The sequence below is a fragment of the Onychostruthus taczanowskii genome, unplaced genomic scaffold, assembly GCF_017590055.1.
Source record: "Onychostruthus taczanowskii isolate IOZ18803 unplaced genomic scaffold, ASM1759005v1 scaffold65, whole genome shotgun sequence".
Lineage (NCBI taxonomy): Eukaryota > Metazoa > Chordata > Aves > Passeriformes > Passeridae > Onychostruthus > Onychostruthus taczanowskii.
The window spans coordinates 1,427,503-1,451,442 of NW_024504233.1; the positions used below are offsets into that span (position 1 = coordinate 1,427,503).

The 23,940-nt window shown below is 36.3% G+C and overlaps 1 protein-coding gene across 4 annotated transcripts in view; it reads right to left on the reverse strand.

Moving 5' to 3' along the window:
• CAMSAP2 (calmodulin regulated spectrin associated protein family member 2) overlaps positions 1–23,940 on the reverse strand; it is an 81,846-nt gene that overhangs the window by 25,813 nt on the left and 32,093 nt on the right. For 2 of the 4 annotated variants that reach the window (XM_041420713.1, XM_041420712.1), the window contains exons 3-7: positions 15,036–15,197; positions 14,284–14,367; positions 8,290–8,322; positions 3,992–4,133; positions 828–967 (exon numbers count right to left, since the gene is read on the reverse strand). In XM_041420713.1, the coding sequence (XP_041276647.1) occupies positions 828–967; positions 3,992–4,133; positions 8,290–8,322; positions 14,284–14,367; positions 15,036–15,197 (561 nt within the window). The remainder of the gene's footprint in view (positions 1–827; positions 968–3,991; positions 4,134–8,289; positions 8,323–14,283; positions 14,368–15,035; positions 15,198–23,940) is intronic. The other 2 variants (XM_041420716.1, XM_041420715.1) reach the window with 1 other exon arrangement.

Here is a 23,940-nt window from a genome sequence, read left to right on the forward strand (position 1 = left end):
AATGGATATGCTGACTTCAGAAAAATAATATTTTAGTCCCTAAAGGCAAGCCAACAAGAATCTTAAGCAAATGAAGTGTGTTTTATATAGAAGAAGGTATTGGTGAAACATAATAATGAAAAATTAAAATTACAATTAGCCAATAAATCATTCAGTTGCTCCTTTTCTTTCTGCATAGGCATAAAGAATTACAGAATAAAGGTTTATTTTCCTCTTTCTAAAAGAGCAAAATCTTAGATTGATGGAACACACTTAATTGCTTATTCAAACTACTGTATTTGTTGGAATTCTGTTGCTGCTTGTATTTGGGACATCAAGCCATTGATTTTTCAAAAAATTTAACTCAAAAATTTACACTTTTCCAAAAGTAAAAGAGCTTTAATATTAAAACCCATGAACTTGTGTATACAGAAATGATTAAGAACAGTGAGTAATAGTTCCATAAACAAGTCCTTAATATTTCCACCCTTTGTTAAGGCCTTGATACATTTAAACTAATGCAAATCACTATTACATTTCAATAGAAATATTGCAGATTACAGACTTGAACTATTAATTAATAATAAAGAAAAAGTGGGAAATAGTTTTGCACAAAATTAAAGTTTTTACAAATCCTTTCACAAGCACTTTTTAAAAAGTATTTTGAAATTACTAGGAAAACATAATGGCCAAAAGAAGGTGGCTTTTCATTCTGCTGAAATTTGTGTCTTGCATGCTATGTCACAAGAGAAGCCATACAACAGCAGAGCATAAAAGACTAAACATATTATTAACAAAATAATTCTGTGGATGTTGCTTGCATTTTTATTTAATTGTTTTATTTTTACCTTTATTGAAGAAGCTGCATAGAGCATATCCTCAAGACTGAAATGGCAACACTGGTTGAGGTATTCCTGACAAAATTCTTGAATCAACTGCAGATTATACAGGCTGTCAGCCAAAGACATTGTATCTTTCAAACAAATATCTAAAAAGGAAGAAAATAAGCAAAGATTAGATACAACTACAGGTTTGCAAAAAAGTGCTTTTTAGGTTTTACAGATTCAGGAGCATTTACTGGATAATTTTAGACATAATTCTGCCCCACCCCTCCCCACCAGAGACTTATTTTTCTAATTCAGAAACGAAAGAAATTATAAATTTACGTTTTATCTTTGCATTTCTAAATATTTAGATATTTTTGTAAAAAATAATTTTGTTTTTCACTGCTGGGAAGTTTTGCCTTTTGTGAAAATGTTGTTCTGTCACCCCAACTATTAAATATATAATATTTTGTAATGGAAAATACATTTCTCTGTTCTTTGTCTTTAAACAAAAACACATTTTAGCATCAACAAGCCTGAATCTTCACAAAAGACCAGCCTGATCTTAGGTATTTGTGTTTGTGGCTTGAGATGTTTGAGATGAGATTTTCCAAGGAGCTGAAGGCTTTTACATGAGTTATCACTCTCTGGAAGTGCTATTTAAAGACAAAGAAGTGGTGGCTGTGAACAGACTTGTGTTGTTACACCGTATTCTCTGACTAGCACTTAAGCCCAGATAGTCTCTGCTGTCTTTTTCTAACTGCTTCTTGGAAAGGTAAGTAGCAATAATAAGTCACATTAAAAAAAATAGTCCTCTTAAAAAATGGACTGAAGAAAAGAATTAAATATACTTCCAGAGCATGCATCAGATTTTATTCCTAAAGCAACAATGCATGACAGAACTCCACATAAGTTTTGAACTGCTAAGGTTAAAAGGTCTCTCCATAAAAGGAATCTACTTTGATGCCAGGATAAGGATTCCCACACACTGAAGAAAATCAGACATAGTTCATAATTCCAAATCCACAGATGATGATCAACAGGGAAAAATGTTTGACTAAACTGACTGAAATGAGATTAAATTCAGAAATGCAAAATGTGAAGTCATACATTTGAATCTAATAAAATTCTAATGTGATTCACTGACTGAAGGTGATGTGGAGCAGGGAGTTATCAGGTATTAGCCAGTGTAAACATGTGTGCCTTTGGCATCATGCAGCTATGGAAAAAACAAACACAATGCTAAAACCTCTCAGAAAATTCAGTTCCAGCAGTGACAGAGGAGCACTAAACAAAGCAGGAATGGGATGTCAGACTGGATTTTTCTGTACGATTACGACCCTCTACAGTCAAGAACAGTAAACCCAAACTAAACAAGTTGCAGAGGAAGACTATTGAGGATAACAATGAGAATGGAAATCCACTTCAGCAAGGGAGACCGAAAAGCCTGGTTCAGTAGCCTGGGCTAAAACAACAGGAAGAAAACAAATCAAAAATGTGAACATCAGATTAGAAACAATTCAAACCAAAGGATAATGCTGCAGGAACAACAAAGGCATGTAAGACAGGTTACGTAAAAACCAAGAACAGGTTGGTAAAAACCAAGAATGAAATTTAAAATAGTGTAAAAAAAAAGAAACAGTGGGTAAGAAGAGTACAGATTTTCAACAGTTTGACAGTTTTACATTAGAACAAGCTAAATTCAGGAAAGGAATTATATAATTTTGTACAATAGTCAACTTCTTGACTCAATGGGATCCTTTCTAGTTCTCTATTCCTTCAAGGAAACCTAGATTTGAAAGTGAAATGAAGACTTAATGAGAAGAATTTATCTATTTCAGACTACAGAGAACCCTAGAATACCTTTTTCTTTTTTGTTAATGCATTTTTAAGCATTTTTGCATAGGTATTTTTATTACCTGCCTTCCTCAGTTTCAGTACAGAACCAAATCTCAGTAAAATTCAACATGCATCAAAAACTGTATTACCTAAGTACAGGGAAGATGAGCAAAATCTTATTAAAGTGTTTCCAGTTGCTTTGGAGTACCTTTGAATTTACTTCTGAGACAATGACATGCACATTTGTATCTTTAGGGAAGATGATGTCGGGACACCTAAGAAGAATATTAAAACTGAAGTTCCAAAGATGCCATGTGCTTGCCCTGTTCAAAGGCAGGTGCTGGAGGAAGGTGCTGGTCACGCAAGGCACACAAGACCTTGCAGAGTGTCTGTGTTCTCAGCCATGCTGGAACAGGACAGAGGCACCAGGTGTTAGCACAGTCAATACCACCCAAGTTCTAACTCTTCCCTAATCACATATAATAGCATGCATTTGGCTGCAATGTTTATGGAAATTGAAAGTTCCATTTATCAAAATTCTCAAGCTGCAGAAGAAAGGTGAATGAATGCATCTTTGTGCCTTTCATCTTCAATGCCTCCTGTGCTGGAAGCTCCCTATAAAGTGGTTGTGAATATGAATTCCAGATTTCAGTCCTTAGCAAGCTCTAAACCCTTCTTCATATTCCTGTATTTCTCAGGATGTTTCTGTCTAAGTGTTCCCACGACATCAAAGGTATCATAGAAAGAACACAGGCAGAAAATGATGGGTGTTAGCTGCCAAGACATTCTACAGCTCTTAGTTGCCAAGAGGAAGGTATAACTTCACCAGGCTTCTGAGCAAAAGAATGAGATGAAGCTGCTCATCATCACAGACAATTGCTATTATAGAACAGCACGACACCAATACGTTCTACACAACACATTTTTGATTACTCTATAAATGATCCAGGTAGGTCTCAGATGAACTAAAAGCCCACAATACAGAGCAACTATTTGCCATGCAGCGAAGCTATGCAGAGCCTAGCTCTAAACTCCTCAGTTTTATATCTGTAACTGCTCAGATGCACAAAAAGCACTTATGCAGCTTCAAGAATAAGAGTTTTGCAGGTAGTTTCACATATGTTTATTTTAGCGTGGCAACATAAAAAGCAAGCACACCAGGGAAGGACATCTGGGCTCCTTTTATTGAAATGTAAAAAGAAATAGGCGCAAAGTTTATATTAAACCACAACAGTCAAATGCTGCCTGCTGTATACTGCATTTAAGCACCTTCCTTCACACAGTTCTCAAACACAGACATTGAAACTTTTGTGGCCACGTATACAAGTTAAGAGACACGCCAGACATACCCTCCAGTTTTATGACATCTGGACAGTAGAAGTGGATCAGGGCTGCTAGAGCACAACCATCTGTACCATCCTTCAGCAGATTCTCCACCAGTGGAATGCAGGGCAGCTGTTTCAGCAACGTTTGCTCCTTCCGATAACGAGCCTACGATTCGAAATGGAGAAATTTAGAGAAACAAAGGCTCTGAAACAGATGAAGAAACATAGTCATACTGTGGGTTTTACACTGTTAGTGAAAAAGCAGTACTCAAGAAATAGCTGAATATTCTCAGTATTCTATTTCCTAAAACTATTCATGTCATGCTATATTTTGAACAGGATAATATAATATCTAATATTCTAATATCTAATAATTATCTTAATAATATCTAAGAGGAAAGGAACAATGCTAATACTGGGCTTAGCCCTCAAAACTACCAAGTTCTGATGATCTCTCTATAGCACACTAAACTAAATAACATTCTATACCTTAATTAAAATGTAACACTCATTATTATACAATCAAAAATGATCTGTGTGCAAACACAGTGAGACAAATCCTTAGCTACTGCAACTTCAGTGTACTGCTGAGTCACATGACTCTGAAGTTAACACACCTAAGTATCTTGCCCAAAATCTTATTCATATAACTGGCTTAATGACAAATTCAGAAACAAGGAAATCTGCACTTGATCAACTCCATTTTTATTGCTAGTATGTGTAAGCAGTCATAAACATAGAGAAATATTAATGGTCAACATTTATGACCATGCAGTGACCCAGTAAGAAATGGAAGTATTTAAAAAATCCAGTCAGCATATAAAGAGATCCTTAGGTTACAATATTGACACAGCATTTATCTGCAGTGAATATATTTTCAATGGGTTTAGGGTGTTTTTTGTGATAAGAGAGGAGGGCTTACTGAAAAAATGGACTTAACATCATCCCTGGTTTTTTTCACTTCTTCCTGGGAAAACAAATGGAGGTGGAAGAAAGTGGTATAGATTTTAATTTGTTAGTATTATTTACCAAGACCTTTTTAAAACAGTAGTGAAGGGTTACGGCTATATTCACACCACAGAACTACCTATGAGCAGTAGAGTGTTTCTGAGTTAATCTTATGCTATTTAAATGCATCCCTACACACTGAACTGCAAGTCTCCCTGTAGGGACTCTCAGAAGTCTTTGTGGAAATCACTCTTCCCAGCCAGGCTAAAACTGACCGTTCCTACCTCCCACCCTCCACCTTTTGGCTGTGCTGGAGCAATTACTGATGGGACTGTACCAAAACCATCGCTCCAGCTATTGCAACTCTCTCCTCCTGTGTTTCTGCAGTGACTGAGTGCATGAGCAGGGATGGAGGTTTTATGGAGGGGTAGGAAGTGTTTAAGCCAACTGTGCATACAAAAAGGTCTGCGGAACCACAGACTAACCCTGAGGGCTGTACTTACTGTCACTGGATTTCTGTCAAGGATCACATGGCATTATTTTAGTGAATGTCAGTGTCCCCTAACTGGCCTAAGAACTAAAAGCCTAGTCTGGCAACAGCAGCCACATCAGTTCTAGAAAAATAAAGGGCTTGTGCTTGGCCCAGAGAACTTATACTTCAACCAATTAATATTTTAAAAAACCCCTGAGACTTAGTTGTTACTTCATGCTTTTAGTGTAGTCATATTTGTGTGCCAAATACGCTTTATAAAAATGAAAATCCCATTTTTGTGTGCTAGAGGAAACATTAACACCAAACAAAAATCATGTTCCTGTTATGCATTATTAATATTCTTTTCTTCATGTTCTTAATGCTCCCTAGTATCTCTAATGAAATAGGCCAATTATAATTGCAGTGAAAGTTTAATCTCTCTCTCTCTATGGCAGTGACCCACTATGATGAAAATGCTCTAAGTTTCAAATTCCATGTTATTATGTCCATGTATGTCCCCCTTCCTCAACATGAAATTAAGTCTATGAAATACCACAATTTAATTATGATTAAGCATCAATAATGGTAACGGATGCAGATGGACTGAACATCATGATTCTACAAGCTCTGTTTAATTCATGTCTTCTTTTGAATATTATCTTTTAATGGAGTATTCAAACACATTTCAAACTGACAATAAAGTGGTGCTGCACAGTAAATCCTGTGAAAAAGTACACTGCACTTTGATGATGCCTTCACTGGCCTCATGAACAGTGTCCATCCATGCTAGAAACTGTGTCATATCTTTGAAGTGGACATAGAGGATTTAAGTCATTGTAGAGAATGCCAGGCACATCACTTCAGGAAAGATAAACTCATATAACCTGATCTGCCAGGTTCATTACTGTATAGCAGGCATCATGTTTCAATTTGGTTGAAAAGATAAAAGAAGTTGTACTGAAAAAAATCAAAGACACTGATAATTGCACTGCATTTTAAATAAACTTCCATTTAAACTTCTCATCAGCTGCAGTGTTTGCTACTAAATATATATATATATATATATGCAGTAATGCAAAAGATGAACTTCTACATTATAAAGCTCTAGAGAAATATAAATGCTAGTACAGGCATCTTGTTTCTGAGATCCTAAACCATCCTGATTTAGCATCTTTGAGCTTATTCCACTCAACCTAGTCTAGGTATAGTCAAGACACTTGCCTAGGAACAAGGACAGCTAAAGATGAACCAACAACACACCAGCTACTCTGCCATAAGTGCTTGTGTGTATTCAGAGCTGATCATTAACAATGAATGCTCTTACACATTTACCATAAAGTAGATAACATGTTGTAAATGTACTTCAGAGTTTTTAGCTGCCTCTGTGCTCAGGAATATCTGTCACTATGAAATATCTGTGCTCTATTCTAAAGGGGAGAGACAGAAGACTGGCTCAAGCGATAGAGCAGCCTGAGTATTATCAGTAGCACTTGAGGTTTAACCGCATCTCTACTGCACCAACAACATAAAGTAACATAAATACCACTAATTCAAATTGTTTACAGATAACTGGCAGGCAAACTGGAGTTAGCTTCTCAACAGATGGAGTATTTTAGAGTTTAATATGATTTTTATGCAAAGGAAGACACTCACTAGTAAGCCACCACCATAGACAAAAGCAGAACACAGACATTCTGAAACTGTTTTCAAGTAGCCTTACTTTGACAAAATAAGACAAAAAACATTGTGATATCATGTTATATTTTTTATATCATTGTATAGTTTTTCTGCATCATTCCCTCCAATTAGTTACACTCCCTTAACTCCAAAACAAAATTCATGGGCTGTACTGTGAAGAGCAGAGTATCTGTGTGTGTGTCACAAATGTAATAGATACCTTTAGAGAGCAATTGCCCACAGAGACTGTCAGGAGTCTGAACACTGCTCAGGCTGCTGGAGACAGTACCTTTAAACTACTTTTCCAGACACAGAGTAATTTTTCTTGTTGCCTACGTGCATCTGCTTTGTTATTTTCAATTTCTTTTGCGATGTAAGAACAGGGTTTCATTAGTTATGGCAACGAACATCTGAGGGACTGCTAGATCAATTATTTGGTAATCTTTAAAGCAATGACAGATGGGAATTAGTTCTTTGGAATTCAGATCAGAAGTAAATGCAATTCTGTATATAGCTTAAGAGCTGTTCTCAGACAAACTTTGCTGAATAAACAACCTGAATGTACATCAAGTGTGAATTCCTACATAATAGAGGAAAGTAATGGTAACCCCAAGGTGACACAGCACAGAGAAAACAAACTTTATATTATTGCAGATAGGAAAAAATAATTTTTATTACTTTTACTGAAATTATAGTCTCACTAAAAGTAGGTTGCTTTGGGTCATTTTGTGTGGGGAGAGATTAACAGCAGTCTTAAATCAGCTGAAAAAATGGGGAACTCTAGATGAATGGTGTAATGATTGCATATGCTTAGAATAAATAAGATTTCAGATTGCATGTAGCATCAACAATCAAAAGCTCCTTCTGCAAGTCTCGTTTTAGAAGACAACTGGCACCAAATAGCATGTGTTTACTAAAAGTTTATGAAAAAGTAATTCATAAATGTTCAATGGACATGAGTTAATAACAGGTAGCACTGCCTTGTACAAACCCACTGACTACTGCTTGAAAAGTAATTCCTTATCCAGCATCATATCTCACATTTCGTTTGCACAGATTACCTTGCAAAACAGGCTTCTGCAGGTATGCACTCCTTTGCAGGGCAATCTCTTATAAAATTATCTCATACAGATAAATGAAATGAATGATTAGACAAGCATGACATGGACAAAGCCATTCCCAAAATAAGCAATTTGATCAAAGTGAAGCAGTTGGGCAAACTTACAGGAACCAGTTTCCAAAACCATTTGGTAGGAGACTTCATAGGAAGCAGTAGGAAAAAAGGACAAAAGCAAAAAGCAAAGGAAAAAAAAAAAAAAGGAACATTTTATCAGATTTCATAAATTACTTTTATAAAGCAATTTAATTTTCTTTAACATTCTCAGTTTTGTATAACAGTGAGTTATAATTTACTGGCAAGCATAAGTGCACGGTAACCTCTGCATATTGAGCTAATTAGTAGCAATAACACTGGAGAAATATGTCTGCACTCTTTGTAGATCAACACTGTAATTTTCCCACATGAACAGCTAAGATTGTCAGATCAATGCAGTTTTATGAAACGCTTTCACACATCTAATTGTACTCTACATATGCAATCTGACTGAAGAATTCATTTGAGACTTGAAGTCATGATATCACAAGTATCAAAATGAACTCCAGCAGCACACATGGGGAAGCAGGGAAGCTAAAGCAATGAAGAAAGGGATGAACACACTGTAGTACAGTACACCCAACTGCAGGGAAGCTTGTGTTAGTTTCTTCAAGCCAAACAGTAACATTCAACAAGATTTTTAAACAATCATATGACAGTTTTCAGGACAACAAGAGGTACAGGCAGTTATATTTTTACAATGACAAATCACATTAGTATCAGCTGCATGATGTGCAATGACCTGAAATGTAGATGGAGTTTTGACTACTGGCAGAGGAACTATCAGAACTAATACACAAACTCCTACACAATCAAAAAAATACTAATCTGAAACACACTGATTTTTTTCTACTCTGGCACAATACTTCTAGTATTAAGAATAAAAATATTATGTACCAGTACTATAAATACAGGCAGAAAATGTCACCACTCCATTGATTTCATTGTAGAAAAATAAAAATCAAACCCACTACCAAAGTGCAGGAAACAATTTATTTTGTTTTTAATGAAGATAAATATTTTCTGGGAATGGTAAAAATGCAGCTTAAAACTACCATAGAACAAACTGCTATGGAACCTTATTATTTTATGTAATTAAAATATTGTGCTTCTACAAAACCTTGAAAACAACTGTAGTAATGATACAGAGCTTTTATGGAAAAAGCTATTGTGCACTAATGGGTGTGCAGCAGTAACACAGTTATTCTCAATGTCCTTCTCCTCCATTTCACTGGATTGTAGCAGGAAAGAATCCCAAAGGCACTTAGAAGAAACCATCTACAAGATGCATGCCAGTGTGTGGCTCTGGACATTTCTGTCACACCCTTTACACAGGATTCAGTTTCTCTTAATCTCACTGAAAAATAGTCAGTGTATAGAAAACCATGGAAATTTGAAAACAAATTATCTTAATTTTCAACTGCAATCAGGAATCCTAAACCCTATCATAAAGCAAGGTTTTGGCTAAACTGGCTGAGATCAGACCCAGGCTGCTTATTATTCTATTTAACACTAACAGGAACATTGTTCTTGCATTTATCAAAGTGCAGTGTATTTCAGACCTGGACTCAAAAAGTCTACCAATGTCTATTTAATGCTAGGCTGAAGAAACACTCTTTGCAAAAAAGCACACATTCGTTTCAATTCCAAAGACCAGCTCTCCCTAACAGTAACAACTCAAAACTAGTAATCCAATACATATTTTTAGTTATTCATCTGGTAGACACTGTGACTGCAATGACTATGAATATGCTTCAAAGGGGTGAAAGACTTAAAATTTAAATTAAACACACCGTAAGATTTATAAGTATACATTTTCTATAAAGGAAAAGAGATTAAAAAAGCTGAAGTCTCTTGGACAACCTGGGAATTCAGTAGCTGTTGAATTGTCACTTCAGATCATCAAGAATAAACTTTTTTTGCCCTGGAACTTCAAAAGAATCAGCCACTATGAAACAAACTAAGCAGAGAATCCTGGCTGACTTCTTCCCAATGTTTAAAACAACAACAACAAAACCAAACTAGTAACCCACAAAACGACCAACCAACAAAAAAAGGTGAAAGAACAAAATAGTCCCTCAGGTTGAGAGCCTATGGCTTTACACGATGATTTTTTATCCCCCTAACAAAAAGTTTCAAACATGGCTATGATAAATTTATTTCCACATAAACTCATCTTACGATGCTAAAACATGATAGCCATGCCTTTCATTAACTGCTTGTTTCTGCTACCTTCCTTGCACCATCACTTGTGCTCATGCAGCTGTGCACTGATTGGATCAAGAAGCTGATTCTGCCGCAAACTTTTCTTCTTGATAGGTTAGCTTTTGGTAGCAGTGTGGATTTATGAAACATTAAATTCTAGTGAAGAGTGGAACTACAGTTAGTGTTTTACCTTCACACAAGAGGTTGCACTGTTTAAACTGATCTTACAGAAAGTTTGAAGAACTTACTTAAATGAAGTTACATTTGTTTCTCTCATAGGATTTGCATTTGACTTAAATCTGTTAAGACTGATTCAGTCTAAGCCACAGAAGCAGACAGAAGAGCAACATGTTTTTGGGAAAGCTCCAACTACATTGAAAACCAGCAATTTAACCAGTGCAACTGTACATTCACTACTTATTATTCAGTGGAAGCCTGAAAATCAAAGCTATTTACTACAAAACTCGAAATCCTACTTCTGAAAAGAGATGCAGAGACTCTACCAGAAAAAGATGAGGTTACCACAAATCACCAGCTGATCAAGGTCCACAGAGGACTACCTGGAACTAAAAATCATACACACTCCTTCCTCTCATCTTCTACAGACAGCTAGTAGCAGAAGACAGGGAAAGAAAACAAAAGCAACCTCATAATCTGTTAATACTGATTTTATCTATCCAGACATAGAAAACACATATATCTTATAATTTGTAGTATCCAATAATCTGTATTTTATGTTTAAACCTTTTGTAAATGTAGAAATTTACTCTTTGTTGCAAAAGATTCACCACAGTTCTATAACAGTACAGTAACACAGTTTGGCAGGCTTGAGGACAACTCTGAAATTATTTTTCACAACTGATTAATTTATAAATATGCAACCGTAGGAAATTATGAAATTATTTTAAAATTTACATGTTAACTTTATTTCACCTTCTAGGTACCTAATTTTCCTGCTTCTTGGCCAGAAATTAAACCTAAAGAAGAGCTTTCCCTGTTGGTTAAAATTATGTATTCTTCCCATGTTTGCTTGGCCATCTCTAATCAGAAGGGACATTCAGAATTTAAATTTAGTTCATACCTTGGAAACCCTGAAATTTAAATAAACAAAGGTTTTGTCTAGAAAAGGGAGATAGCAAAGATTCTTCAATTTTCATATGGAGTTCACCATTTGAACTGCTAAATGCCTTGGTAACATGGAGAACACAAATTAAAAAGCCCCAGGCTGAAAATAATAGTGGAAGACAGAAAAGCTGAACAATGGATAATTCCAGTTCCCCTTCATGCTAAGTTTTAAAAAACAAATAGAAGCAGCAGTTAGAAATTTTAAAACATCAAAGAAAGAAAATAATTCAGATACTAATAATTAAGCTACAACTGTAATATGAGCATAGAAAATGCTAAACATATATATATATAAGCATAATTTAATTTTTTCCAAAAAATGGAAAATCAAGTAGTAGGGCTTTAGTTAATACAAAGGCAGAATTTAATTCACCCCTACTCACTTTTTTAAATCTAAGAATACCTATTGTTACTAATAATTAAGGTCAAGCACAGCATGCAATGAAAAATTATGTATGTATTTCAACAAGGCCCAAACCTGGCACAGGAATTGAGCTACAGTTATTTCACAGCTTTTCTGAGCGCAGAGGTAAGGCCAATGCCACCAGTGGTTCTGTGCTTTTAAAGGAGGAATACATGATGCAATGTGGAGACAGATAATCACTGTAAAACACTTGGGCATCTGGGAATGAACACTAAGAGATGCTTGACAGGAGCCACATGATAATTTAACAGAAACTCCTGTTAAAAATGCTGATGAACTTGATGCGATGGACTCATCCAATGCATCTGCATTAGTTTTCCTTGTAAAGCCAGCATTCAGTACGATCCTCAGTTAAGAAATTCAGGGTTTAGTTGGGATGTTTCATGTGTTTCTAAACCTCAGATGTTTGCGTGCATGCAGTGACCACTACCTTTAGGAAGACTAAGTGGAAACTTGGGAAATACTGTGAGACATATGACTAAAAGAAAAGCTGAGATATCAGAGCAGTAAATTAACCATCAGTTGAACAGTTTCTCAAAGAAAACCTGGAGTTAAATAATCCTCAACCCCCAAGCACAGAATACCTTACTTGACAATGTATTCATGCACCTGAATCCCTAGTGAGGCAAAAAACGTAACATACCTGGGAGAATAGCATCAAAAATTCAGTGTACAGAAGAGAGGGCTTTAAATATACATTTTTTCAATGATATGGCAACTGTTGCAAGATCTTGCTATTTTTTGCCAATGCATTTGTACTCTGGCCAACAAAACCTGGCTCTTGTGTTCTGTTACAGCTTCACAATTCATCTAAAACACCACAATATCATTTCTCAGGTAAATGTGTTATTCCCCTGAGTCCATTTATGGCATCAGTTACAGACTATATAAATCTTTCAATAATTGATTTTAAAATGTTGACAATGAAGATAATTTACAAACTAAAAATTTTATCCTTTTACTCCTAATGTAAGTTTCAAAAAAAGTGAAAATAATATTACTGAAGTTTTACAAATACAGATAATTTTATAGAATTGCTCTGATAATAGTTTTAACTTTTATATATATTTGTTTATCATACTAAGACTCATACAGTTTTGATTTTCAAAATTGTTCTCATCTTTCCAAGTGACCTACAAACCACATAAAACATCCTACTATTATCTTCAGGAGAAAGAAAAACCACTAGAGGACAGAGGAACACAGGTTATCTCCCTGTCCTCTGTTTATTTTCTTTTATCTAAATTTGAGCAATAAACTTGCCAAGGACATCTTATTCTCCAGATTTTTATGCTAGTGTCACTACTGAACACAGTTTAAATTTTCCATGGCAGGCTTTATGCACCAGGGTCACACTATTATTGTAAGAACCATTTTCTTTTGCTGAGTCACATTAGCTTTCACTGGCATTCCTTATATTAAAAAACTCCTACAAATGCAAAGATATTCACTACACTCATGTTTTTGGAAGCTGAGCATCAAATCCAGGCTGCTAACCTGCCACTCCCTCAGAGCAGCACTGAAAAGGAGGCAGCAGCTTAGGTGAGAACAGGCCAAGCTGGGAAGGAGGATTACAGCCTTGCAGCAGCTTGGAAATCTGCTCTGCATTCATGGGCAGGGATAATACCAAAAGGTGTTCAGACTGATTACCAATTCTTCAGTAACAGTTATATCACAACAGGGTAAAAGATCTTTCTGAAGCAAGGAATTTTACATACTCTGGAACTGTCTGCTATCCCTACGTATTTTGATGGGCATATAATGCTACTTAATTAACTGAGCTCTGCAAACAAAAGAAAAAAATCCTGTTAGGAAAGGGAATCAAACATAATCTGGTTTTATTGTATAGATAATAAAACCTGTAATCAACCAGTATTTTGGATCATAGCCAGAGCAATACTTCCCATGATATCACATACAGATCTCTCTTTTGATATTAATGTAATACACAAGGAAAAAAAGATATTAAAAACCATGTAAAAAATACAATGCTGGTCTTTTTCACATCAGATCTGTCGGGGTTTTAATTCACTTGAAAGTAGTCATTATTTTTAAATTCCTTAACACTAATGTAACAGATGTTTCCCTGCTAACAAAAATTTATTTGTCAGAAAGGACAACTGGCTATAAAAAGTGCAACTCTACTAGTTTTATTTTTAAATGTGTATTTTCATTAAAGTGATAAAACTAATAACGAAATGAATACTACAGGTTTGCTTTCTTTAACAAGCAGTTAAAAGCTCAATGCCTGCAATGTCTGTTCATGGATAAATGCTTATTCTTCCTTAAAATATTTTAACTCCTCCACCTACCTTTTGGCCTCCTGCAGATTCTGCACTGTGATGCTCTTTTAGTTTTTGTTCCTGCTCCATGATGTCTTTCAAATGTTCATTTACCTAGAGACAAAACAGTTCATTCAGTTGTCTGTTCTAAGAAACAAGTCACAGAAATTAGAAGTCCTTCAAAATCTCTAAAAATCATGAACATAGAACTAAAGAGATAAACCAAGTATTTCAGACTATAGCCCTGAAGCAAATGTCAGTCTTGGATGATGTCTAAGGTCACTGCTTGTTAGCTTTACATTGTACAAACTAACCTTTCCCTTATTATGCTCAGTCACATTTGATTAGCAGGGTATCCTTGTCACTTGATTTGATTATGCAGTGAAGGTAGATCACTTCAAGCAAGATGTGTTCAAAGAAACAGAATACCTTTGGGTTTAAATCATGACAAAGTACACAATGAGATGACAACTTATCAAGAACCAAAAAGAGACCCTTGAGCGGGCACTGTGGCATCTCAACATGACAGTGACACCTGAGATGTCATATGTAGTATATACTCCAGCATTAATTTAGACTTCCCATTTATTTGGTTCACACATGTTTAACTTATTTCTGAAAACCTTTCTTTTTAAATTGCATAAACAGCAGATGTAGGAACAGTCTGTATCAGAACAGTCCTGATATACCTACAAACACAAATACACATCCTAGCCTCTCATCTCTAATTGAATCATACAGATAACAAAGAAAACCCCAGCTTGCTTTTCCAGCACTCATACCTTGTTTATCCAGTACATGACAGCATCCTCAATGTCATAGGGTACCTCTGCAGCTTGGAAGAAGGTTGAGTACTGCTGAGTGCATGCGATGACTTTCTCGACGCTGACCATCTCCACAGTGTAAGCCATCATGAGGGTGTCGATCATGGCCATGTGAGCACTCTACAGTGACAAACACCAGCCCCTGATTAGTATGCAAATCAACACGTCTTTCTTATGTACTGCTTCTGAACACAGCCACTTACATGGAAAGACCAAAACTGTGAATAAGTTTTCTGTCTGGTTGTCAGTTTTAAATAAAAAGCAAATGAAAACAAATATTACAGACTTGGGAACACAGATGAAATTGCAAATTAAAATAACTTCTGTAAAAAAATAACACCAAACTTAAAGAAATAAAAGTGAACAGAATAAGCAAGTTTAATGAATGATTCAAACATCACATCACTTTTAACAGAGCTAAAGAGATGTTTTAAATTTGTCACCATAGTAAAACCAAACTCCCTGCCTGATCAATGTTATTTGTACTGGAAAGAAAAGCTGAAACTTGGGGATTGCTAAACAATCTTCATCATAATGAATACGCTGCATTAATATGTGGAAGTTCATCTATAGTTAAAGTCCTAATCCAGGAAGAAGGCATGATTATACTAATCTTTAGTAAATCCCAACAAAATGATAGAAAAACATCTCTTTTTCTTCTAGTAAACTAGTTATGTTATGCAGATGCAATGTAGGTGCCACAGCTATGGGTATTCAACTAGGTTTAAAACAATATATCTTCTGTATAAAAGAGGAGGTACATTTCTTCTGGCGTTATATATTGAAAGATGATGGCTATTTCATAGTTTGTAATAGTTCAAAATAAGCAAAGAAACCTCCCCCCCCCAAGCTCAACAACAACAAAAAAAAGAGGATTTACATTAGATTCTTGTGATTGAATAACAAAATGATGGTGGCTTTTAGAGGCAATGCCTACAGCTAAACACATTTCCTTCTGCTTCATGATAAGAAAAACAGAAACAGCTTTCTAAGTATTAAGCAAGATTTCCCATGGATCAGAACAATTTCCAAAGACAGTATTTTTAAAACACTGTCTTTAAACACAGCTCACAATGCAAACAAAGATCCCCAACACTTGTTACCACCACCACTTCAATACTATAAAAAATATTCATATAAACATCTCACAAGGTAGCTGTAACAGCCATGGTAACAGCAATGAACAACATGAGTCACACAGCAATATGCTCTAATCATCACAGCTAAGGTAGTTCATGCACATCACTTATTCCAGAATTCCCAGCAGGAAAAAGAACAGATCCAGACTCTGTGCTGCTCTTAGTGTTTGTGTCACCAGTGAAAGTGATCGTGCTGACCTCAGAAGCAGGAAGCAGCACGTACTGCTTTTTTAAAAGCAGCCAATTTGCTTTGTTTCACAAAAAAGGCAAACTACACTTATAAGATAGTCACAAAACTGAAGTTGACAGCCAACCTTCCTGGGACAAGCTTGGGTATGGCCTGAGAGCCCTGCCTGCCACAGAGTCCATCTCTGGCCCAGCAGCAGCAGCACAGCTGGGCAAGGAACCAGCACCTCCTCACTGCTGCCACCACTGATGGACTCAGTTTGAATAAACTCCTTCCACCAGCATCTTTATGCCTTAGGAGCTTATCTACAGACCTTTATGGACAAACACTGATACAAGCTCCTAGGTGAAGAAGCAAAGTGCTGGCAGCTGAATCTTGCCACTCCAAGTATTTCAGAAGGGAAAGGGTATTGCTGGTGTGCAGCCCCATGAGGAGCCTGCAGCCCAGTGTGCAGAGCAGAGGGAGGTACAAATCAAGTACCACAAAAACTGTGAGTACAGCCCCCCAGATCCTTGTGGGGGATTGCAGAGCCTGGGACAGCCATACAAACACATGCAGTTCTGGTAGGAGCTCCCAGGAGATTGGTGAAAGGTTGTTTAGCACTTGTAACACACAGCAAAGAGAAGATTTGGATCATCTCTGACACCCAGGGTCACTGCTCTAATAATCTTTCCTTGCTACATCTTGCCTAGTCTGAATGGCATCTAGGTTAAAACCTTGTTCTATTTTCAGACTGTTTTCAGAACCTCCCCCCCAAAATAAAAACGAGAAATTAAAACGGCAAGAAAATGCTGGATTTACTTTTTAAGAGGAAGTAATGCACAGAATTGTGTTTTCCAGCCAGATATAAGAGTGGCCTCATAGAGAATGCTACTGCTAGGAGTCATCGAGGCTGAACCTGAAATGTTCACACTGCCTGCTGCACAAGGGGGTTCTTTCCACCCTTTACTCCCTGCCTGTGGGAAGGACACTGCCTTCCACGTGAGGTCTGACAACCAAGGAAGCACTCAGAGGTGTGAAAGCAGCATCTTGCCCAGCTGTTTGTCCATGAGTAGTGCCCTGGCTAGTAGTGACCTGTGCTCTGAGACCAGCCTGCAAGAAAAACCCCCAGTGAACTCCCCAGAGGGAACTCAGTAGCCTTCACCTCCCATGCTGGATCATCAGCTTCTCTGGAAAACATGAAGTGTTCCTCTCTGGAAAATCCTACGAAGTGGATTGCCAGAGGAGAGAGAAAGCCACCGAAGTGTTGCTAGAACTGACAATATGCTCAATACATTATAAATACATTATAAAAAGTAAATTATTTACAATTAGTTAACTGAGTCTCATTTTCAATGCTTCTAGTGAATCATTAATGAAGTGCAAACTACTTAAACAAACAGAGGGAAGAATGACCTTAGATAATAATTTGTACAATCAAAACTAAGTGTAATAAACTTTTACCTACACTGCCTAGATCCATGTCACAATCTTTATTGCTTGCATACAAGCAATCAAATACAAGCATCTTCAGTCTCCAAAGTGACTCCAAGTTATTTTGTTTATAATCCAGGCTGGACACTCAGAAGACTTTTAAAAACCAGAAAATCATGAAAAGAAGAATGAATATTATCCTGAGAAACAAACACTTAATTGCCACTTTTTTTAGCTAGCAAAACCCAAACTTTTGATTAGCTTTTTACTAATGAAAATTTTTAAAACTAGTAACATATATGGATTTATTCCCCTGGAAAATTGCAAGGAATCAAATAAACATGTAGGATAACTTATCTCTAAAATAGCTGTTTGTTTAGTTTGATGGTTTTTTTTTTTTTTTTAAGGAGTTACAAAAAGAACAAGAAAACTATTTAATTGCACATACAGCCCTACTGGTTTTCTTCCATTTATTCTGGGAAGAGCAGACAAGCTGCATTCTTTTACATATCTTCATTCACTGTGCTCAATAAGAAAGAGTAAACTAAAAACTGCACTATAAAAATAGCATCCTACTCTTCCAAATACAGGTTTTGTCGACATAACTGCTGAAGATCTGTAAAAAATACTAAGTTTTAAGAAATTGTGTTGATAGTAATAATGTTATGATTTTTTTTTTGTTTTGTTTTGTTTTTGCCTCTCTCACTGAGCAGCCTATTTTAGGTACAGCTAAAAAAATCAAGAGGGAGAGTTCACTTTTGCTAGTCAGACCAGCAGTTATGAGGGAATTATGCAAGGAAGCAACATTTTATATCTGAGGGAGAACCAGAAAGCACTTTGAGCTGGGCAAGAGCTGGGAGCAGCTGCTCAGCAACATCTTCTTTCTCCAGACAAAACTGGACACAATGCCTGAAGGAAGTGCCCAGGAGCAGCTGACAACTGGGCTGAAGACAGTACATGAAATTTTGGTATTTCCTCTGAGCTGGCACCATTCAGACACACAGCCTAAAAAAGCCAGGCAGGATTTTCATGCTGTCACATACCTCCCACATCCAGAATTGCTGCAAGGCATAAATAAAGATGTACAATTCCAAAAAAGAAAAATAATTTTAGAGAAATAATTTTAAAACCCCCCACACGGTAACATCAAATTATACAAAACCATTAGAGAAATATATTTTTAAAAAGTCAAGATCAACACAGCAGCATTGATCAATACAGGAAATAATACACTTTTCCCATAAGTGTTATGCAGAGATTTGTTTTAAGCCAATTCTAAAAACCGTTTTTTGCTTTGATTGCTTCACTACAATGGTGCAAAGTAATAAAGCCTTAAATAGAACATATATTAAAAAATATATTAAAAAATACAAAATGCTAGATTCTTAGAGGTATTTTATATTCTAAGACACAAATGTGCTTTTGTCTTCCCCAGCTACAGTCTGCAAAGAATACAAGAGTTTTAACTCGCTAATCTTAACAATCTCATGTAATTACTGGTTAGTTTCTGCCCTGTAATGTAGGTTCCACAGCTTTTCATTCTACTGCGAAATAGTTCAATAAGAAGCTTACTGAACTGCAGAAGAAAAATTATTCTGAGCGTGGCTGCTAATGCTTTCCTGTCTGCTTAACATTTGATTACAGAGCTTTCTTCACCTCCACTGAAGAACTGAAAACAACTTCATTAAAAAGTGGACTAAGCAAAAGGTGTATATGATATTGTACGTACAGATACTTATGGATAAATATCACAACTACAGACAGTTCCTACATTGCCATCTGCTACTAAGGATATTTCCTATATTCCATTAAATGATACTCAGGTCAGGAGTTTCCTTTTGAACTCCCTCTTCAGGAAAAATATAGACAAACCCATTTCCCACCACAGTACTTGAAGAAAGGGGAAGAAAAAAAACTCAGAGGATATAACTGTTACCCTCATGCTAAATAGAAATAAATAATTAATTCACTCTTTCCTGGAGATTTTTCTTCTAATAAAAGTCCCCTACACTAAATATTTTGCCTCAACTGGATCAGGCACTTGAGCAAAGAACACGAGAGATCAGCTCTTTACATTTAGCTGGGAGAATTTTTACATGTCCCTTGCATTAGTAGTTAGCATGCAACCAACTTCTTCAGCCTTCTGAAGACAGAGCTTTGGATCCAGGTACTTTTCACATTCCAGTAAAAAAAACCAGTAATTCCAAGGGTTTCACATAAATGATTATCAAGAATATAGATGGAATAATCACTGTAGGACACATACTTTAGGAGAAAAGGTAAAACAAGAGTTGCTCATATCCATGGTAAAAGAAAGAGAGTAATAGCAGGTGAGTATGGGCTTAAACACACCGAAAAGCTGTGCCCAGAGCACTGTCAGGATCTCACTCTAACCCACATCTGTGCACCCAGCTTCTTTGCAGCTTCTGTCAACAACAGCTGGAGGAGGCTGGCTAGCTTAGGCCTCCAGGCCCCTTTCCCAGAGACCCAGATAATCCGAGTCTCAAATCAATCTGCTAGCATAGGGAGATATCATCTAAACACCAAGCCTCAATTAAAAATCACAGAATTCCAGCTCAGGGAAAGTATAGGCCAATGCCTAAATACTGCAGGAGGTGACGGAGGAATTAATGAGCAGAGCCAATAGGTGATAACTCCATTACAAATTTCAAAGCTATTGCTTTATTTGACCATCGTTTTTACAACAAAATGAAGACAATTTAGATACTAAAAAGGCAACAAACCAACCAACAAAATGGAGCAGTCTGAAGTAGTAATTTCTGCTCTGTTTGATGATTTTTGGATTCTTCTCTAGTCTCACACAGTACTTGTACTTAGCACAACCCTAAAATAAGCCCAGCTGTCTTGTTAGTCTTGTCCTGCAAGGGAATGATCATGCTAAATTACCTCCTTGCTGCACTGCCATGAAGAACAAGGGCTTGACTCTCATAGGATGCTTACTCAGCAAGAGCAGGCATTACTGAGTCATGCTAAGCACCTTGAGACAGGTTCTGCAACGCAGAAAGAATGGTTTTTGCTTTCAGTATTTTTACAGCCTTCTCTATTTGGTTAACTTTTTAAATTTAGTAACCTATTATATGAACATATATATTAAGAAATCATTGTTGGGCTGACTATACACATCTGACACAGGAAACATAATTCACTTCTATTAAAAGAATTTCTCAGGTACAGATATTGGCTGTGTTAAGCATTTTGATAGCACATATAAGCTTGACCTAAGATTTCCTCATTATGCTCATTAGGGAGCTTCATAATTTGATCTAACAACTCAATCCTAACTAAAGTCCTAACAGAGATTCCCAGATTTTCTGGATGACATAACCAAGTGAGACTTTGACCTACTCCAGGACATAGTGAAACAAAGTACCTGCACAACACACACTGGAATCAAGAGTCAGCAAATGGTGTTCATCACATTATTTGAATTTTGACTTATTTTATAGCTTCACATGACCTACTTTGAATTTTTTACATATACTTAGCAATTGCAAGTCGCCTGTTCTTATTTACTGGCAGAATCAAGTGCCTAGTGGTAAAAAACACAAAGGCACTTCAGTGTCTTTATGCTAAGTACTCCAAGTTTTGAAGATAAATACTGGTAGTTAGATAGTTTAAATTAAAGTAAGAAAGTAACACACTATAACTTGTAAGACAGTTATACACATTTCAACATGTAAATAGCAAGATCCTCAAATCTCCCAGAGGTCTTTGTTTTTGCAGATAATTCAGGATTTTCCTAGAACATATTGTCAAATCCTTTCCAGATAAAACAACTCAAAAATCTCTTACAAAAATTACTTATGTGCATTGTCTCCTTGCTCTTATGCTGGTTCAAACTAAGAACAAGCAGTACTTGTATAAATATAATTATATTCCTTATTTTCACAGCAAGCTCCACTACTCTTTGAAGAACACAGGAGTGGGAAAAAGAAAAACAAGGTTTTGTCTTATCCATACATCACAAAAAAGTAGTTCCCTCTTCCTGACTCACTCATACCTGCATAGGAATGACACTAAAACCACTGGCTTAACTTCTCTGGCAGCTCAGCTAACACCTGCAGAAGCAGTTATCACCAGGAAGAATCAAAGCATATTCATCTCAGAACACCTGCTGAAGGAACCCAGCCTTAGGAGTGCTGGAAAACTACCACTTCCTCATGGACAAGCAGGAGCAGTGGCAAAACAAGACAGATTTCTACAGAATTTGGGTTGAAGAGTTCAGGGTTGGGTGACAGGTTGGGTTTTATTGAATAGAAGTACCTAAGAGGGGAAGTTTGGCAAAGAGAAAAAGTGGCAGAGGTCCCAAAATAAAATTAATTTGTAGGGCCAAGGCATTAATCTATGGAGATGAGACTGGAAAAGGAAACAGGGATGTCTTCTCCAGTGCATGAAGACTGGCACTGAGCCCCAGCATCCTGCAAGCCCCACTGACAAAGCCTTCCTGAGCCATGGCTCAGCCTGGGGTCAGAGCAGACTTCTGAAACTTTACAGCACACACTTCCAGTTCATCTGTTTGACAGTTAAGTATTGACAGCTGGTTCTGAATGGCAGCTTTTTTGCCCAGGTAACTGATATCACATGCTTTCTATCTTACCTGCACTTCAGTTTTGCTTTTTTTTTTTTTTTTTTTTAAATCAAATAAGTTACTCACACCCTTTGTCTCACAATCCTTAGAAGGTTTAAAGACTTGAATGAATGCAATTTGATATTACAATAGTAATTTACTAAAAAAAACCCTAAAGTAATTCAGAGCATCATATTTCACATAATTCTCAACACTTAACAAATCTACAGCCTTGGTTTCTGATGAACTGAATTGTAATAATGAGCTTTTCAGTACACAGTACTAATGATGCTTTAATTGCAGTGATGAATAGTACAATATACTGGTTTGTTCAATTAATCAGAATTCAGTTTCAGAAACTGAACTCTCAATATCATTATATTTGTAAAAAAGGCAAACAAAAAATACTACTTTTCTACAAGAGAGGAGATGAAGTTATCTGTGGTTCTTCCCTCATTTCTCAAGCTAAATGAGGATCAAGGTAGGGCCAAATTATCAATGGAAATCTCCAGCTGAATTCCACACAGTTCTGGGACTGGCCTGCCAGGGTATGTTTTTAACTGCTACATTCTACTCAGCTTCCTCAGGAAATGTGCCTCCCAGCTGGAACTTGTGTGAGACACTTGTCACAATATAAAACTGGAAATACAGACTTAAATTCTCCAGGAAGGCATTTAAAGAACAAATTCAGTTATAAACAAGATATTCGGGGTGTTTTGTTGCAAAAAACTATCTTGGTTTTTGAGAGTTACCATCCTTCTTGGTCCAAATTTGTATTTTTATAATGGATGGAGGAAATGTGCATTATTCAGCACCTTAGGTACAGAAAAAAAATGTAGTATTGAAGCTAATGCCTCTGACATGTAAGCATCCAAGACCTAGGAACAGCTTCATTCTGTCAGACATCAAATATCACTGTATTTTTACAAAACTGTTGCTGAAGAACCTTTGAAAAGCTTCTGTGGTTTTTGCTAAATTCTTGATACAAAAAAAAATCTATTTTAAACATGAGAATCTTTGTTAGGCTTAACTTTCTTTGGTAATGTAGAAAAATATTGGTTTAAGAAATCAAAACATGTATGTTCATTTCAACATGCTATCTTCAAAAAGAAGGAAACTAGCTTCAATTTTTACATGAGAACATAATATGAAATCTTCCTGCATTTGCATATGAACAGGCTCCTGATAATTTCCTTGCTGTTTCTTTATTAACCATACAAGGCCAAAGAAATAAGATCATCATTACTGTAACGACAATTACATTAAAGATAGGAATTATTTGACCTTTTCTTCAATGGATTTTAGGAATACCACATTTATAGACCATAACACAGCATAGTAAGACATGAGATGGAAATTGACCTGGACAAAAATTTTCTGCTAAAATAACAGCCAAGGTCAAAGGAAATTTCCTAGTCTCCTTACTTAAATGAACTCTATCAGCAGTGTAAAATAATTAAAACAGACAGACAAAATTATACTGATCACAAGAAATCTGTTTCTCTACGCTGTTAATGTAGTAAAACCTTGCAAGTG